The sequence below is a fragment of the Epinephelus fuscoguttatus genome, linkage group LG5 (genome assembly GCF_011397635.1).
Source record: "Epinephelus fuscoguttatus linkage group LG5, E.fuscoguttatus.final_Chr_v1".
NCBI classification, from domain to species: domain Eukaryota; kingdom Metazoa; phylum Chordata; class Actinopteri; order Perciformes; family Serranidae; genus Epinephelus; species Epinephelus fuscoguttatus.
The window spans coordinates 43,703,610-43,724,243 of record NC_064756.1 but is presented as its reverse complement, the minus strand read 5'-3'; the positions used below and the strand labels follow the sequence as shown (position 1 = coordinate 43,724,243).

General features: G+C 42.9%; 1 protein-coding gene across 8 annotated transcripts in view; it reads left to right on the top strand.

Annotated features, from left to right (window-relative positions):
- usp32 (ubiquitin specific peptidase 32) overlaps positions 1-20,634 on the top strand; it is a 266,626-nt gene that overhangs the window by 231,664 nt on the left and 14,328 nt on the right. Inside the window, exon 34 of one of the 8 annotated variants that reach the window (XM_049576738.1) lies at positions 864-6,211. The exons of the other annotated variants lie outside the window; for them this stretch is intronic. Within the exon in view, the coding sequence (XP_049432695.1) occupies positions 864-1,037 (174 nt within the window). The 3' untranslated portion in view covers positions 1,038-6,211. Of the gene's footprint in view, positions 1-863; positions 6,212-20,634 lie in introns of those variants that run through there. 8 annotated transcript variants of the gene reach the window in all.

The following is a 20,634-nucleotide window of genomic DNA, read 5'->3' as shown; positions in this document are numbered from 1 at the left end:
TCGATTGTCTCCCTCCCTGCCTGCAGTCCCTACTGCATTGGTTACATGGCACAAGTGATAGCCAATCAACACTGACGCCTGTGCATGCTTTCACATCATGTCACATTGAGACACAGAGCACAGACAGAGCAGGAGAGGCTCCGGTAAGCCAGCGGTAATTTTGAAGGTAAGGTAACAGAAACCAGACAGAAACGAAAGTTGCAATGAAAGTCCTCTATGCTGAAGTTTTAAAGTTACCACCACAACATTATATGATCCATTTCAATGATGACATGCTTGCCCAGAGGCGAAATTTCGACGTAACCGCCTGTTTAATTCACATTAAGCGCGATACAATTTTGCAAACAGCCTAAATGATTTAGCTTCTAAAAATAAATAGCACCCAGGCAACAAAGAGATGTAGGAGCTATAAGTCAAAAAGTCTGGTGAACCCTGAAAGTTTAATCTTTACTTATAAACTCATTATGCTATAAAAGTTTAATCTGAAAAGTAACTACTAAAGCTATAATCTTTTTGTTCGTTTTGATAATAAACACGTTCCTTTGCAACACATACATTTCTATTTCTTCATTTTGTGACCGCAAAACCAAGCCCCCTGCTCCGGAAAAGATTTCAGATTTCAGGCACACAAATCTTCTGTGCTCTAGTTTCTACTCAAATTGACAGAATAGAGATGTCTAAGTGAAAACAGATCTATACAAACTCATTGGAATAAAATCCACTGTATGTAATATTTGGAAATTCATCCGAGTAATGGATGCATACCACCACACATTTGCTTGTAACAATACCTAACAGGTTCATTGGCATGTACCTTAAAAAGATGAATCACAACCCCTCTGTGTTTAAAAAAATTCCTCCAGGAAGTGCACTCAGAGGAGATCGACACTGACTCAGCCTACATCCTCTTCTACGAACAACAGGGAGTCGACTACTCCCAGTTCCTGCCAAAGATCGATGGCAAGAAAATGGCTGACACCAGTAGCATGGATGAAGACTTTGAGTCCGACTACAAAAAATACTGTGTCCTCCAGTGATGGCACCTCGACTTCCTTCAGCTATCACTACATCTGCTCTCTGCTCCCACCTGCTGCTCTGAGCAGGAAGCACCAGACGTAAAGAAGAATTCTCACAAACTGCTAATGACTAGAGTCGAACTGTGGTATCTGTCTTTAGAGACGCGTCACAGCACTTTCACTTGATAGCAAACATAATTTGGTGCGAAGGTTTGCCAAGATAACAATGAAGCCCCGGTGAAAGCACTAAAGTGGTGCACTTTGCTGAGCCCAGCAAAACAAACCCCCTCCTCCCCTCGTGAACAACCCTCAACATAACACACTTGTAACATATACATACTTGCATACTAAAGCATCTCTAAATGTATGCTAGTATGGCCAAGTCATGAAGTGATGTTGCTTTGTTTTTGTGCATTTATCACTTGTGATGTCAAAATGAGAAAAAAAAGACACTTCGAGTTATCATATGATCTGAGCCTGGGTATCTTACTGAGGAAGGAAAATAATGAGGCCACAGAATAAAGTTCAGGTGTAATTGCAAGGCCACTAATTGGATACAGGTTGGGTTTTAAATGCCAAGTTTAACAGGGCCCAAAAATTAAAGTACCTGTGCTGATGTCATATCTGATGCCACAGAAAATTTGGTATCTATTATACTGGATACTGTGTCGGCTTTTAATAAATGGTTCTCCAAAGGTTTTCTTTAGCGATAGTGTCACCAGGGAAAACATAAGTCACATGCTACCTCATCGCTTCCTGCAGTCTGTCGGCCAACTGTACCCTAAAAGTCTGTGACAGTATTAATAATTATAAATAAAATGCTTCCTTCCAATATAGGAGTCATGGTACACACATTTCAGACCCCCACCCCCAGACTGCCAGAACTGTTTTTTATTCTGCCAAATATCAGTGGTGATTTGTGCAATGTTAACCTGTGTGTACCCATAACTTCTCTGAAACTCAAAAAGGTTGAATATCAATTTGGGTTTGATTAGGACAGGTGCCATGATTTCAAAACAGAGATGCTAAAAGAATAATATACAGTATATGTTTGATTGTTTGATTTTTTTTTTTTTTTTTTTTTTTTTTTTTTGTGGTAAGGTGGGCGGGGTTGGGGGGTTGTGATTCTGCAAAGACGTTGTTTTATAAAAGATTTATTTTATTGTTGTGATCTTCTTTTGTCAAGGCGGAATCTAGTAGCCACTTCAGGTTGAGAATGGCTGTTTATCTTAAAGCTACAGCAGAGGCATCAGGCTTGTCTTCAAGGCACCTTCAGAACATGAACTTTTCACCTGCTGCATTTCCCAACCATTGAGATTCAAACTCATCTGTAATGGTAATGTTTGTATTCTCCCCAATATGAAACCAGACAAATTTGGGCCATTGAGGAACACTTTGTTGTAGGTACAAAATGATTTTGCCTGTCATTTTAATGTTATTGTTACTTACAGTAGTACTCCACCAATTTAGCATTTCACTCAGAGAGATATCCTTTTCATGTCACACATTCATCCTTCTTGTCAATACCTGGTGCTTATGTTATCCAGAATGCATCTCAGTGGCTGACAGTTCAGTCGGATGTTTTGGTGTTAGTAACAGATAAAGTTTTAGTTGTTAACTTTTATAAAAAATAACTTTGTGTCATATTTGCTGAAACTGTCACTATATTCTGAGAGATTTACATGAGACTGCCAGTCTGTGAAAAAAATCACTTCCCTCCTCCTCTTCCTACTGCTTCTAATTTGCTAGAATCTGCTGCAGCACACTGACAACAACCAGTCAGAGCCGAGGAGTCTCTTAGACAACTGTCAGTCATGTGCTGGCTGTGTCACTGCTCGTGTGCAGTCAAACCAGGCACTGCTGATCAAATATGAATCAAGATGCTGTCACTGCACTGCCTATCTCTCACCTCAGATGTTTTCAGAAACATATTTTAGTAACTGTTTATCAGTAAAATGAAAAAGTTTGTGGCTGTACGGACCAGCTTTTTCATTTTACAGCTTGACAGTATAGTAAAATATGTTTCTGACATTATTTGAGGTGAGAAGTAGTTAATGCAGTAACAGAATCTTCATTCATATTTGATCAGCACTGCCTAGAATAACAGTTTGACCGCAGTTCATGAGCAGTGATTGACATGATTAACAGCTGCATCAAAGACTCCATAAGGTTCATTTAAAAAATAGATTTGTCTTTTCCAAACGTTGTAAACGCCGCTGCTTATATACGTCCATCTGTCCTTTAAGATGGCATGGATACAGTCAAATGTCAATATTCTTTATTCTTTATTTGGATCCCCATTAGCTTCCACAAAGTGGTTGCTAGTCTTCCTGGGGTCCACTCACAAAACAACATTAAAAGTACATCAATTTAAAATCACACAATATCAGTGAGACAGTAGAATTCAATATCAACCCAAAATTAGGACAAAAACAAGATTGTCACAAACTTACTGCACCAAGTAAAAAAAAAAAAAAAAAACTACAAAATAATAAAATAAAATTCACAAAAATGTTCCAGAACTGCCACAACAAAAATTACATGTGATTCATCAATTTTAGTTTTAGTGACTTCTTGAAGGAATATCTATTTTTTATCTGTCTAATGCTGGTAGGGAGCATATTCCAAACTGAGACGCCTCTATGACAGTATGCTTGAATAAAAAAAAGACTAGATTTTAGTTTAGCCTCCACAGTCAGCCAAGAGAGTCGATTATACATCTCAGGATGGAGTCAAAGGTTTCACACACAAACAAACGAGGCGATGGTGGAGGAGGTCATAATACTGTGCATTTAAGTGGACTCAGCATTGTAGATGATTGTCTGTGTGGCCATTATATACATCCTAATATTATTTATGTATTACTGATTCCTTCCATTCTGCCATTATTTAAATGTCTTTGTTTTCTCCTATGGTCATATTTCACTTGAACTATGCTACACTGCCTCCACAATGTCTGGTGGTGCTCTGTCTCATCCTTATCCATAAGCTTCCAGAAAACATGGACAAATACAGATTAAATGAATGCAGAGTACAGACAGAAAGCTCTGTTCGTCTCGGTCTCTGTATCTAACATTGAGCATAAATAAGCCCTTAGCTCTCATGGGTTGTTTTTAGTAGCAGTTGAATAGGCTGGCGAATATATTTTTTTCAGATTATCTGTCTCATTTAGTGCTGTGTGAATATGGTGATAGTTTCAGCAAATATAAAAGTTACCAACTACAGCTTTAAACAGCTACAGAGGTCTGGTATCTCACTTCTGTGTAACTCCCCACCCCCAGATTTTTTTCATTTCCATTATCAGCCCTAACTAATGCTGACTCAAGTGACATCACGTGAGGACATTATCAGACTTCACACAGCTTTTTTTCATATGTAGTACAACTCCAGAAAACACTTGCAAACAAATTTTGATGTGTTTATCGATGGAGTTTAACACCAGGCTGAGTGTTACTGTCCTCTCCAGTTCAAAGGTTGGAGCCTATTTCTTGTACTTAGAGTCTCCTGTAAGCACATCCTGCAATTATGTCACAGTGTCCTGGCGTACACCTGTTCATCACAGCAGCCAGGAGGTAAGTGAAACCACTGTGCAGAAATCAGTTTGTGAGGGTGCTGAATGAATCCTTAAGGGCCACTCATAAGACATCTCAATATTGCTATAAATGGAGTCTGCACCTTGTGTTGATTTTCAAGATGGCACCCTGTTTAATATCTGTAGAAGCTTCAGTAACACTTGATTTTAAGGGTCTCAAAGCTGGACTACCAACCAGGCAAATTGGGCAGATCCCCCAGTGTCCTAGAGCTAATTTGATGAATTGCATTTTTTATTTTTATTTTATTTTTGTAATATCCACCATTAAAGCCTTTATTTAAACCAGATCTTAAAGTCCTGTATTTTTGGTTGGCACAGTACCCCATAGGTGGGGGCCCATAGCCCTATTTTTGCCCAGGCACACCCTAGTAGGTTACTTTGGCCCTAAAGGCTCCCATAGACACAATCATTTCCTATAAAGGAAATTATATGGAAGTGTGAATCAATGGAAGACTTCTAAAAGAATTACATAATTTGGTGCTAATTGCAGGGGAAACTGAGACAATTCAGTTCCAAAATGTTTCCTAATTTATTTAACATTTAATCAAAATTTGGATTGTTTTAAGGAGATTCCTTGGAAATCAGAAATGCTAAAAAACTTCCACACCCATACAAGTGTTACCAAAACTTCTGTCCTCATAAACAGAATCACTGATATCACATAGTTTCAGTTTATTGTTCATTTATTGTCCAACAGTGACCACAGCCTGTGAAAAACATTGAGAGCTGCAGTGTGTGTCTGACTGTAGTCACATCTGTAAAAGCTTCACACATTACTGGACCCAACATTTAGAGTGTCACTTGTCTTCTTTGTGCTAAGTCAAATTATTGGTTTTATGTAAACTCTAAATTCTATTCCAGCTTTTATCTGAAGATCTGGCTTCTTGATGTGACTGTTGAGCTTAGTCTGGCAGGTTTTGCTGTGTGGAGAACAGTGATAGAGCTTTGTGTCTAGTGTGTAGCAGCGTGTATGGAGCTCCTCCTGCGCGGGGCTCAATCTAATCACTGTGAAGAGACAGAAGACAGTCAGCAGCACCATACTTTGTCTTTTAGATGACAGGAGATGGATCTCTGCGCTCGCCCCTTTTAAGCTGCTGTATTTTTGAGGAGATAACGTCATTGTGGATGTATTTAGGAGATAATGTCACTGAATGAAACTTATTTTTTCTTTGCAGAGTAGATTTGTTGAACAAATGGAAACGAACGGATGAGTGCTATTTATGTTTACTTGCTCAGTTCTTTTTGTCCTCTGCCCTCCTGCCTTTGCACTGAGCTGTAGACAAGGTCCAGTTTGTGTCTGTTTAAAACTTCATCAGATGAATTAAAGGGCAAATTTCCCTAAAGATAGCGTCTTGAGAACCCAGTTTGTAATGTTTGCTTCATTTAAAGGTGCAATAGCTGTCTTTTGTGGCTGTGAATGTTCCCTTGCACTGTTGGACTACTTGTGTGATGCTAAGCTTACCACACCTGTAGCTTAAACTGTATTAGCAAAATAACACAATTTAAATCCAGGAACAAAGATTTTCTGCCCAACAGAAGTGAATTTTGATGCTGAAATTAGGTAAACACCAATCTTGTGAACCACGGGGATATTATCTTAAGCCCCCCACCCCCTCCCCAAACACACACAAACACACACACACACACACACACACACACACACACACACAGTAGAATAGAGTGTTGGCAGGCAGTGCGATCTACTACTGAGCTGTCTGTCAGTGTCTGTAGCCTGTTTTTATTTAAGTTCATTTATGTTGGATCTGAACCAGATGTGTTAATTTAAAAAACTTTTTTGTAAGCTGTTTGTTGAAAGAAAGTGACGTTGCACTGATATTAAAACATGTACATAAAAAAATGTGTTTTGTAAATAAGCCAATGAAAAATATGTATTTGAATATGAACTGTACAAAATACTGTACTTGTAGTTGTATATGGAGTGATACTGTTGATCTGTAACAAAATACCCAAGCAACAAATTAAATTCTGCAGAGGAAATGACACCAGACTGAAATGTGTTTTTATTAGTGCTTTGAGTAATGCAGAATTTGATCTAAGCCACTGAAATGTTGTGGCTCTAGAAGAGAGATCAGTTGATCACTTTTTTGTTTAAGACTAAATATTTTGACAATTTTTGTGCAGACGGTCATGTTCCCCACAGGATGAATGGTTACAGTGTTGATCAGGTCAGGTCAAACTTTCAGTTTGTCCAATACATGGACTATTAAGCTTGTTTATACCTATAAACGACCACCAAGACACATCGTGATCCAATCACTGAGACCACTTGCTGAGGCAGTCTGGGACGCATTTGACCACACATCTTTTGCTGAGTAAACACTAATGCATCCTGATGTCATTGAAGCCTTATGTCCCATAGGGGACGAAGAGGAGTAAGTAAATAAGTAATCCTGATGCGTCACCAACAAGGAATCAATCAGTGCAGGAGGTTGCTTTGGTGGCAGTGTGCTAAAAGCTCTATAACTTACCCATTTTATGTCAAGTTGGACCAAGTGTTGCGTGATCATCCTTAATCACACCCTTGACAAAAGTTCGGAATCTCAATTAAAAAAAGAGTAGTCTATTGTTATAGGTCAGCAGAATCATTTCATTGCTCCAGGGCTCTGTTGCCAATGGTTTTTATAAAACAGATCTTCTCACAGAGATAATTTACACACTAAACACATGATTTTAAGCTTGTGCAAAGTTTATTTTCGTCTGCAGTGACAGTGTTTCTATTTTACACTCTGAGTTCATCTCTGCAGCTCAAAATAACGTGACACCTGTGTGATGAGAACTAAGAAAAAAGTTCATAGAAAAATAATCCACACACTGTCAGTTGGCTGCTGTTCTTATAAATGCAACATTTTGGTTAGACGGATCTCATCAGTCACAAACTAAACTACTTTTCCACCCTTTACTTAAGTAGCAGAAACAGTTTGGCATTACTTTACAGTGTTTTATATGGCATATTCAGAGTAGTTTCATCATCATCCAACTAAATAGCAAAAACACTCCATACTAATGTCACATAGAGCCTAATGACACATACACATGATTTAAGTCTCAGCTGATGGTAAATTTTGGGCTAGTATTATCAATGATCTACATTTTCCGTCACAAGATTACAGCGTATCATTTACATCCCGTGCCATTTACATTTTGCTGTCTCACAGTCCCAGATACTTTTTCTGCCATGTAATCTCATATGATATGAAGCAGTCTACTTCAATCATGGGTCTGAGGATGTTGCTCATAATAAACAGCCTCACGTCTTTCACATGAACATGCTCGCAGCCGGGTAGGAAAACCCAGAGCTGATTGAGCTACTTGATAACCAGCTTTGTAGTACCCATTATCCAGATAGCCAATGTGACAGGTTAGTCAGTACGTTGGACTGGCTTCATAGTACAGGCCTCTGGTCTAAATAGGCTCAATATGTTATATCAGATGCTGAAGTCACAGTTGCATTATCTGATGGGCAGCAGCTGCCTCTGCCATGCTTCATTACACCTGCTATCTTCTTCATCTGCTATGTTTTTTCATCAACTGCCTTGCTACCAGCTGACTGGAAACATCCAGTCATACTCATACAGATATGAGCACAGTCATTACCACAACAGCTCATACTATAGGACAACATTATACTCTCATTTGCAGTAGTATGATGGTCATTTTGCTAAATGTGGATGCTATTTTGAGTAGCGGTCATTTGATGTGTTAATTTTTTTTAATTATTCCTAAATGTTTACACAAAACTTGGCATGGGTTTTAACTGAAAACACCTGCACATTTCAGATTTGAGTATTCCTGATTTTAGATTAAATCATATTCATTGAGGTTTCTAACACTATGAAGAAAAGAAAATGTATCAATAAATAAATGCATAAAAAATGTGTTGAATCAGCATTGACCCTGAATTTGTAAAGCGTCTTTGAGTGTCCTGAGAAGCGCTATATAAGTATAATGTATTATCATTATCATTATTATTATTATTATTATCATTATTATTAAAAGCCTCTGGAGCTCACTCACCCTTTGCCAGGTAGTACTTCGCCCACATGCAAGACTTTGCAGCACTCCTTAACTGCTTGATCTCCCGTTGCCAACCCTGCCTGCCTCTGACCTGCCTGCATCGTCTGTTTCCCATTAACTCACCAGTCTTTTGTCCCCGACCACGAGTTCTGCCTGTGGCTGTGTGGTGTTTTCCTGCGACGAAGCTTCAGCCTGAGTGTTCCCACCTGTTCGCCAGTTGCCTGCTGCAGCTAAGAGACTGTCTGTCTGTGAGCCACCACACGTGTCTGTGTTCTCCTTTCACCTACCCGTCAGTTCCTCGATCCATCGGCTGGCTTCTATTTACCTCCTGCTCATCCATTGTCGGCTAGTCTGCCTGTCCTGTCTGCTCACTTGGTCCCGACTTCTCCGCCTGGCATAGGCGGCGCTGGGGGGGTTTGGATGTGCTTCAGCACCCCCAACGAAGCCCATACCACCCCCATAGCACCCCCCATGAAATGCAAACGTACCATAAATAATGTATTATAGGGTGCCCGATAATACATTATTTACAGTAGGTCCTGCCCCAGCGCAGCACCTGACCCCCCGCCAGGTTGAAGTGATTGAAGAAACAGTGTGACGGGCACTTAGCTGACAAAATGGAACGGTTCTTAGTACCTTAGCGGCCTCGTGTGACACAACCAAATAGAAGTCCTGTAAGTTTAGAGACAGAATCTCAGTCCAAAAAAGATCTCGACTCGGAGGATCAGGATGATGACTCTAATAGTGGCAGTGCTGCTACTACGTCCAGTGTTGATGATGATGCAAATAACAACGCAGCTGGCAGTGCTTGCGTGGATGCCCTGGATGTTAGCCAACAACCACATGAAGGGCCAAGACATCCAATTCTGAAAGCATACCAATCTCAGATGCTTGGGACTCAGAAAAGGAGTTTCAGTGTACACTGGTTTGATCAACATGTCTGGCTGGAAAACAGCATCACCAGAGATGCAGCTTTTTGTTTTGCCTGCAGGCATTTTTCACAACCCGGTGGTGAGCATGGATTTCATTCTGAGCCAGCATTCACAATCACTGGCTTCCGAAACTGGCGAAAAGCTACAAGCAAGTTTAAGTCTCATAATGTAAGTGCAGCACACAATTTTTCAATGGAGGCATGGACTGAATTCAAGATGAAGCAGGACAGCGGCTCAAAAATATCACACCTGCTTGATGTAGGACATTCAAAACTTGTCAAGGAAAGTCAGCAGTACATGAAGGCCATGGTGGAGAGTTTGTGCTACACAGCCTGTCAGGGCATTGCTCAAAGAGGCCATGCTGAGGTTGAGCAATCAACAAACAGAGGGAATTTCATTGAACTGCTGAATGTCATCAGTATGTTTGACAGTACAGTAGCCAAAAAGATTAGCGACAATCCATCAAATGCTAAATACACACACCATGACATTCAGAGTGAGATTTTTTTCTGTAATGGCAAATATGTTGAGAAAAGAAATCAGTGATGAAGTGAAGGAGGCAGAGTATTTTGCACTTATGGTAGACGAGAGTAAAGACGTCAGTAAGAAGGAGCAAATTTCTATTGTGGTGCATTATCTGAAGAAAGGGGATGTTCATGAGGAATTCTTACATTTTGATGTTGCTGATGGACTGGATGCAGACTTCCTACTGAACAGTATCAAAAGTACGCTCAGTCAGTGCAACACTGATGTCAAAGCATGTATCGAACAGTGTTATGACGGCGCAGCTGTCATGTCAGGATGTCACAGCGGTGAGCAACAGAGGCTCCGTCAAGAGGTGCCACAAGCGCTTTACATACGCTGCCACGCTCATAATCTGGTGTTGGTGGACTGTGTCAACAACGTGAAAACTGCAGCTGAGTTTTTCAAAACTGTACAAATGTTGTACAACTTTTTCTCTGGGTCTGCTGTGCATGATATGTTTTTGAAAAAGCAGATAGAACTTAAACCAAAAGTGCAGTGCATAGAGCTTAAGAGATTGCCTGACACACGCTGGGCATGCCAGTATCCTGTACTGTGTGTGTCATCAAGAAAGCTCTTCCATCCATCCGAGCTACCCTGCAGGACATTATCAGCCAACTAAACCTACGCAGGAGTGCTGAGGCAAGGGCTATATCTGCTATCATAGATGAGCAGTTTGTCCTGCACCTGACTCTCTTTGAAGATCTATTCAGACTGACTAAATTCATGTCTGATCAATTGCAGTCACCCGATCTTGATCTAGCATCAGCAGGAGACCTGGCCCAGTCCGTCATCAGTGCCATCTCCGAAAAACGCACAGAGGATTCATGGACACATATTAGAGAGCGAGCAGAGGAGCTGTGCGAGAAGGCCAGCATCACAGCACAGAGCCAACCACGCGACAAAAGATAGGCCCAACCACCTCGACACTTGAAGAGTTTTGTAGTTGAGGCTCCAATAGAGAGAAAGCACGACACCATGGATGACATGAGACAGCACTCGTTTTACCCGATTATTGACAGACTCTTGTGAAGTGAAATGAAGAGACGCTTTTCATCAAAAGCAAACAATATGCTAATGGGTGTGACAGCCCTCAGTCCTAAGCACACAGCATTTCTTAACAAACAAAAAATACTGCCAATGTCCCGGTATTATGGCATAGATGAAAAGAACTTGACCGCAGAGTTACACCAAGTCTGCCGGCTGCTGCAAAAAAGAAAGACAAAGGACACACTGTTAACAGCACAATGGAGTTCCTGTCACTCATGGGCCCATACAAGGATGCATTTGAAGACTTGTATAAACTGATATGTATATCAGTAACACTTCCCATGTCTTCAGCAAGTTGCGAACAGAGTTTCTCTTGCCTCCAGTGTTTAAAGATGTACATGAGGAACAGCAGTGGCTATACACGCAAAACTAACCTGGCATTCTTGGCCATTAACACCAAAAGGACCAAAGAGCTGGACGCCGAAAAAATCATCGATGCCTTTGCCAGCAACCATAACAACAGACGCATCGTTCTCCTGTAAAGACGTCTAGTGGTGAGTAACAATATATTAGCCTGCCAAGGTGCAGTACAGGAATTATTTTTCATTATACTCTGGCATAGTCGATAGTGTTGTGTTAGTGTTAGTGTGGGCCGTTTCAGGACCAAGGACAGTGTCCTTGGTCCTGAAATGGCTTACGGCTGTCTGTTAAGGTGTGGGAGAGAGAGGGCAGGCTGTGTTGAGCAAGAGTCTGAATCTGTCGTTCTTTTATATTGCTCAGTATGTGTATTATGGCCTGTGAAAATATGTGCGCTCTCTCTCTCTCTCTCTCTCTCTCTCTCTCTCTCTCACTCCACAACTCCTTAGCACCTCCAATTAATAGTCAAGCTCCCCCCCAGCACCTCCAGTAAAAATTGGCTGCCGCCGCCACTGCCACCTGGTCCTGACTTCCCCTGACTGCTCGTCCCTCGTTGGCTCTGCTGCTTCGCTGAACTGCTCTTCTGGTTCAGGACCCCTCGCCTTCTCGACCACGCCGCCAGTAAGCCCCACTCTGTCACCTCTGCCTGCTAGCAGACTGGAGTATTCAGATCCGAGGACTCGCATCCTCATTTTCAGCCCTGCTTCTGGGTTCAGCCCGGTCGGTCCCTGGCCCCTGAACCCAGAGACTGTGTGGGCTCTGAACCTGAAGAACAAACCGTTACCTGTGTTTCTTTATCTGCCCAAGAGCCTGCTTTGCCTGTGTTTAATTAAAGATCATTACCAACTGTCACTAGACTCACTCGAGATGAACTGCACCTCGCCTTGAAAGTAGACGAGAGCAGGCAGCTGCAGCAGAAGGCAGTGACAAAAAGCTGCGGTGAAGTCAGACAGTTTCCCGACAGTTTCCAGCAGCCTTCAGTCTGTACAGGAAGTCACAGAAACACTTAGGCTACATCCTGTCCCATATGATGTCAATTTATTCAAATGTTATCAGACCCATATATGAGTTTGTTTTCAGTCTCCAGTTGTTTTAGTTACAATAGACTGATTTATTAAAATGCTTTAAAGGCGATCTATAATGTATGTTCATGCTTCAACCTCTATTTTACATTCATTTTCATGTGTATCAGCATCATATCAGTTTGCTGCTGCAGAGCAGACCTGTCCCCTCAACTACACAGGCTAAATTAATTTTGTCTGACTATGAGGTTCATATTTTATACATCTTTCATTACAGATCAGTCAGATACAGTATAGTCAGGGCTTCACATCTGTACAGATGTTATTTTAGCTATCCTCACATCCCACTGACCGCAAGTCTTTGTGATGTTAAATACTTGTCCCCCGAACAACTAAAACACTCTCCTGTTAATATACAGTAGACTCTGTATAGTTTATGATGGATGTATCTAGTCTCTAACAACTAAACTTCACCATCAGTCACACAACATGTTTTCTGTTGCAGAATAAACCTCCAAATCGGACAAATAAAATTGAAATATCTGAAATCCAACAAAAATTAAAAGTTTATCTAAAACGGCATATTGTTGAGCCAACCTCTAAACCAATCAGCTGTTAGATCAGGTGAGAGCCAGGCAGTGCAGTCGGTGGAGAGCAACTGCAGCACCTGGCTCAAAAAACTGCGGCCGCCTCGCTCTCGCAATTTTATCGCCGTCAACTTTTGTAATACGTCAGAGCAAGTTGGGATGAAGTCAGACACAAAACTAACGCAAGTTACGTCCATAACTATGAGACCGAACAATGTCACCATGGTCTTTACACTGAATGATGCCATCTCCTAACCTATCTAACTTAATTAATGCCCCTGATGGGAAATTCAATTTTTTTCACTCTTTTGTCATTAACACACAGGTCTGAAAGACACACACATGCACAAACAGGACCTATACATGCACAAAGTGGAGAGATGTCAGAGTGAGGGGGCTGCCATGGACAGGTGCCCCGAGCAGTTGGGGGGTTCGGTGCCTTGCTCAAGGGCACCTCGGTAGTTCCCAGGAGGTGAACTGGCACCTCTCCAGCCACCAGTACACGCTCCATATTTGGTCCGGACAGGCAACCCTCCAGTTCCCAACCCAAGTCCCTATGGACTGAGCTACTGCCGCTACTGTCTTCCTCTTGCCTGGAACGCCTCAGCCCATTCCGAGCGACAAGAGATGGTGACTGTCATTATTCGGTCTCATAGATCCATAGTTACGGAAATAACTTACGATCTATTTCGACCTCACTTCTGACCGTCACCACGGTCTTTATACTAGATGACTCATACCAACACTGTCGCGGGGAACGGAGGAGTCCAACACCTCCCCAACCTGCTCAGTGGCTGACATGGAAACGATGATACATTGACTCTATAAAACCTGACAAACTTGTATGGGGTACTCCATGACGCAGCTGCACAAATGTCACTAACAGCAACTCCCTTAAGCGCTGCCCATGAAGTGGCCACACTGCATGTGGAGTGGGCCACCAGACCGTCAGGAATTGGAAAACCTTGGCTGGAGTAAGCATGAGAGATTGCCTCCACCAACCAGTGGGACAGACGCTGCTTGGACAACGGTTGGCCCAACTGCTTAACACCATAACACACGAACAGCTGAGTGTATTCCTGTCGCAGTGACCGAGTACGCTCAACATAAGCCTTCAGTGCTCTGACTGGACACAAAATATTGAGAGCAACACCCCCTTGGTAGGCAGGATTAGGTCGGAATGCATTTATTTCAATTGCCTGATTCACAGTCTGATGAATTACCACCTTAGGGAGGAAAAAGGGGTTTGGCCACAGGAACACCCCTGCATTCTCTGCTTTCCACCTTAAACACTTCTCACTCACAGATATGTGTGTATATAGCTCACTGACCCTCTTGGCAGAACATACAGCCAGGAGGAAGGCAGTCTTGTGTGACAGAAGCTGCAGATCTGCCTACTCCAGAGGTTCATATGGGGCAACAGCCAATGACCTCAACACTAAAGGGAGGTCCCAAGATGGAGCTCTCAAAGTCCTGCCTGGACGTAAACGTTTAGCACCTTTCAGAAATTAGGATACCATGGGGTGTTTCCCTACAGAAAGACCCCCCACCAGCTCATGGAAAGCGGATATTGCAGCAGAGTAAACCCTCAAAGTGCTGGCTGCCCTACCTGCATCAAGCTGTGACTGGAAGAAAAGCAGCACCAAAGCCAGTGAACAGGTGACAGGATCCAAACCCTTATCATGACATCATGACCCAAACAACTTCCATCTTTGATTATAATTAGCACATGTGGAGGGCGCTCTGGCATTGCCTATAGTCACCAGGACAGCCTCACTCAGTCCCTGAGTGATGGGCTGAGAAGAGGCCAAGCCCACAACTGCATGACAGCTGGCTTGGGATGCCAGATTTGCCCCTCTGCCTGAGAAAGAAGGTCCGCCCTGAGGGGCAAGGGACAGGGTTGACCGTGGATCAGGCGAAGAAGGGCTGGAAACCAATGTCTCCTCAACCACCGTGGGGCCACCAACAGAACCTTGTAACTCCCCTGCGCGACTCTGTCTGGCAGTGTGGGACAAGCGTACAGTAACCCTCGTGAGACAGAGCATCCAGGCCCAAAGGACCGCTTGGATGCCTCAGGGAAAACCACCATTGGCAGTGAGTTGTCTCTCATGACGCAAACAGATCCACCAGGGCTATGCCGAAGCGAGCCCACAAGCCTGCCACCACCTCCGGGTGCAGTCTCTACTCCCCCAGGAGAGGCCCGGTCCTGGACAGAAGATCTGCTGCCAGATTCAGTTCTCCTGGCAGATACACGGCCCTGTGTGAGGCCAGGTGTGGAAAGGCCCAAGACAGAAGACTCTGTGCAATTTTGAGACAATGCAGAGACTTCGGACCCCCCTGATGGCTGATGTGGTACACATTGGAGGAATTGTCCATCCTCACCAGAACACGTCTGCTACGAATAAATGGAAGAAATGCCCTGAGAACCAGGTACACTGCCCTCAGCTCCAGCACATTGATATGTTCTGTGTCCCAAGGTGGTTCCCAGACACCTCTCACTGTTCTGCCCTCCCAGACTGCTCCCCAGCCTGTTCTGGATGCATCGGTGAACACTAGTGACCTTCTTGACGGCAGATTGCCCAAGGAAACCCCCTGTGGTAGCAGCCTGCAGTCCCGCCATGGACACAGAGCTCTCTGATAAGACTGAGTCACTCAGAGTTTCACATGCCTGTCCCTCCTTGGATGAAGGTTGAAAGCATTCAACCACCGCTGTAGAGCAGGCCTTTGAGTAGGCCCAGCAGAATCACTATGGAGGTATTTTTTTGTCTTTTTGTTGCAATCATATAAAACTGTTTTGAGAGCATATTTCTTGAACTGCAATCAAAAATCAAGTTTGTAAGTAAAAATGTGATCATTTTAGTTATAAATCAGTAATCTTTGCTTGCAAGTTAAAAAGTTTCTATTGGTGGGTTTGATGTGGCTCCATACAGAGCGGGCTACACCCACGATTCCCTCTCTCCCACTGGAAACACTTGACAGCCGGCATTACTGCTACACCCCGGGGCATCGACGGTACTGACCATTACGCCGTCGAATAGTTCTGCCCTGGCTAAACAAAAGCAATCTACATGCACCAGTTCAAATAAAACATTCTTGCTATTATTAGGCCTAGTCCACACGGACCCGTGTACTTCTGAAACTTCTGAAATTCTATGCAGTTTGGCTGTTTGGCTGTTTGAAACCAGAGTCCATGGTGAAGTTTTTGTAAGACTCCGGTGTCAGCGGTTGCGTGTAGATCAGATAACTGCAGTATTTTATTACCTGTCTCCACTGTTTGAAGTCAGAGCGATGGTAAATAGCTCTTTTCTAAAAGTTTATTAACTACTAAAATCCCACATCCTGTGTTAAATACAATGTATCTTAACTATATTTACAATGAAGCTTGATTCTGCACTCTGCACTTAGCCCGTATGTGAATGTTTACCGTTGCTGTGGCAACAAGTGACAGCTGACGTGAGCATTAGTTAGTTTAGCTCAATCACCAGACAAACAATAACCCATACAATTATAATTCAACATATTTAAACAAAATCAACAACAGCTACCAACAGTTACAGTCCTTAAAACCTTAGCCAATGTGTTGTCACAGGTTAGATTGTCAAAATTAAAGCTTAAATCCCGGAGGAACTACGCTAGCATTAGTGATGGTTGCATCCACTCGTATGCAGTTACCTTACGTTACAGTTCCCTCAAACAATATCACAAAGCACAATACAAACTATATAAACAAATTATCTATTAAGGGTAGACTAATGATAAAATCTGAAGGTGCTTAGGTGACATTTACCCACCTGAAAGAATAAATGAAAACAAAGGGTGATTTTGCTGGTCTTCAGTAGCTTTACTCTAGGTGTAACTGCCAACTGAAGAACGCAGCGCAAACCAACTCTTTATATACCCAGATTTGCTCTTGTGCCTTTACTCAAATCAGTTATGCTTTAAATTGAATGGGGGGCATCTGTATGGTATCTTTAAAGATACAAAATCGATATCATATGCATAAAATAACGTCACAATTGAGTGGGCAGATACACATAAATGACCTATATGTCACACTAACTTTATTTGTGAGCGTCCTATCTGCTCTCTTTGGATGTCATATCCAGCTGCTCAACCTAACCACCAATAAAGGAGACTGCTCCTGTTGCTAGCTACCCCAACTACACTACCATGAAAGCAGCAACAGGCCTGCCAAGGGAGGTTCTGGATCTGGCAGGGTTGGACCTCTGTTGGCAGGCCTGTTGCTGCCTTCGTGGTAGTGTAGTTGGTCGTTCAGGCGCCTCTGCTGTTGAATTGTTAAATTAGGTTGCACTATTTTTGTGGATTGGGTTGTTTTTATTTTCTGCACTTCCCTATTTCGGTATTGACTCTGATTTCTGATTGGTTAAAATGGCCTTTCCGTTAGAAGTTACATCGCCACCTACTGCTTTGGCATGTGTATTACATCACTTGGTAGCGGGTTTTGCGTTTTTGTGTGGATATCTTTTTTTTTTTTTTATCACACCACTCGTGTGGTCGAATTTTTTTTGGAAACTGGAGCCCGAAAAACTTAGGTTTCAGAACTGATTTTCACCACAGCTCCCGCACTGAATTCCCCGTGAACTACAGAACTCCCATGCTGCTTTGCAAGCGTACTAGGCTGATGAGTAGAATTTAAGAGACAGGCTAAATGACATGATGTTGCACACTCTTGTACAGTAGGTGGTGGTATGCACCTTTAAATTGTTTGTAATCCGCCAATAAACCGAGAGAAGAAGAAAAAAAAATGCTTTGCAAGCTGTCATTGCGATTGAGACTGGCCAATTGTGGGTCCGTCCAAGTCTCTTAAATTACTGCTAGTTATCTTACCTAGCCGACTTTGCTAGCTGTTTAGCCCCTCCCACCTAGGAAAAAATGCAAGGAGAGGAGCTAGCCCTAGGAGCGATGAGCGAGCATTGTCGGTTTAAGAGACATGAGACGTCCTTTCCACTGAAGCGTCACGTGAAGCGACGTCCATTCCCGATGACGGCGGCACAGCTGGACCCGATGTTTGTGGCAATTAAAGAATGGTCTGTAGCCCTGCCACTGTCACTGTGATGAGCATCATTATCATTATTATTATTATCATCATCATCATCATTATTATCACTATTATTAAATCCACTCGCCATCATTGAACAAGTCAACTGCTGAGTGAATAAGACATATCAGTCCTGTCAGTCTGCCTCAATCAATCAGTTTTATTTATAAAGCCCAATATCACAAATCACAGTTTGCCTCACAGGGCTTTACAGCATACGACATCCCTGCAGCCGGAATTAAACTGAGGAGCGTTGCCAGGAGCATTCCATGACCTACTTAACATTTGACAATAATCTCCTGCCGCAGGGATTGCCGCTGAAGGACGAGGCTGTGAGATTCCAGCCCAGACCCCGTCAGATGAAGCAGGGGCTTCAACAGGAACTGAAAAGCCTATAATCTTAAGCCTAGTTGACATTACACGATTTTCACCGCGATTTTGACGTCGCAGAGGATCTTGAGAGCCATCTTGGGTCGGAGGTGAGTCAGCAGATAGTCTGCCACGATGAGCCCTCATGTGTGGGAGCCAGTGCAGAGAAGCTAAAACAGGAGAAATATGATAACGTTTCTTAGTTCCTGTTAGTACACGTGCTGCTGCATTCTGAATTAGCTGGAGAGTTTTTAAGGACTTACTAGAGCTACCTGATAATAGAGAGTTACAGTAATCCAGCCTAGAGGTAACAAAAGCGTGGACCAATTTTTCTGCATCTTTTCGGGTCAGGATGGGCCTAATTTTCGTAATATTACGCAGATGAAAAAATGCAGTCCGTGAGGTTTGTTTTAAATGGAATTAAAAGACAAATCTTGATCAAATATCACTCTGAGGTTTCTTACGGTAGTGCTAGAGGCCAGAGCAATGCCATCAAGAGAAACTATGTCATCAGATAAAGAGTCTCTGAGTATGTTTGGGGCCAAGAACAATAACTTCAGTTTTGTCTGAATTTAACATCAGGAAATCGGTACTCATCCAAGTTTTTATGTCTTTAAGGCAGTTATGGAGTTTAGTTAATTGATTAGTTTCTTCTGGCTTCATCGATAAATACAACTGAGTATCATCCGCATAACAATGGAAATTTATAGAGTGATTTCTAATGATGTTACCTAAAGGAAGCATATATAGAGTAAATAGGATTGGTCCGAGCACAGAACCTTGCGGAACTCCAAAACAAACTTTGGTACGTGAGGATGATTCATTATGAACGTCAACAAACTGAAAACAATCAGATAAATAAGATTTAAACCAGCTCAGTGCAGAACCTTTTAGGCCAATTAAGTGTTCCAGTCCCAGCAGTAGAATTTGATGGTCAAAAGTGTCAAACGCTGCACTAAGATCTAATAAAACAAGTACAGAGACGAGTCCTTTGTCTGAAGCAATGAGAAGGTCATTAGTAATTTTGACTAGTGCTGTCTCAGTGCTATGATGCACTCTAAATCCTGACTGAAATTCCTCAAATAGATTATTATCATGGAGAAAATCACACAGCTGGTCTGCGACTACTTTCTCAAGGATCTTTGACAATCCAGCCGAAGTCCAGGAGGCAGCGGGAAATTGATAGGTTGGTGAAAGAAAGAAGACAATTGAGAAAGCAGTGGAGGAAGGCCACAGAAATGGAGAGAGTGGGACTTGATGCTCTACAGGCCGAAATAAAGCAGCGACTGACAAAGCTGCAAAGATCAGAGCACCTCAGACGGCAACGCAAGAGGAAAGAACGGACAAGGACCCTCTTCTACAGCAATCCCTACAGCTTTGTCAAAGGCCTTTTTGACCGAGAGAAGGGTGGGAGCCTCAAAGTGCCCATGAAAGACCTGGAGGAGCACCTGAGGAAAACTTACTCCGATGTTCGGAGGCATGAGCCAGTTACCATCCCGAACGACATGCCACCAATTCAGGCACCCAAACACCAAATGGACATAAGGCCCTCCACATGGAGTGAGGTGGAGAAGACCGTGAAGCAGGCAAGATTGGCATCAGCCCCTGGGCCCAATGGTATCCCGTATAGGCTCTATAAGAACACCAGTCCTTAAACACCTCTGGAAGCTGATGAAGGTAGCATGGCAGAAGGGAGTGATACCGAAGGTGTGGCAAAGAGCCGGAGGCATCCTGATCCCCAAAGAGAAGGACTCTTCATCCATCAGCCAGTTTCGCCAGATCTGCCTGCTGAATGTAGAGGGAAAGATCTTCTTTAGTGTCCTGGCACAAAGGCTCTCTACATTCCTGCAGAGCAACAACTTTGTGGATACTTCAGTGCAGAAGGCCGGGATCGAGGACTTCTCCGAATGTCTGGAGCATGCCAATATTATTTGGCACCAGATACAAACTGCCAAAAAGGAACGGAGAGACCTGCATGTAGTTTTCTTAGACCTCGCCAATGCTTTTGGCTCGGTCCCTCACAAGTTCTTGTGGACGGCGTTCAGCTACTTCGGCGTACCAAACCACATCACAGGATTGGTCAAGAGCTACTT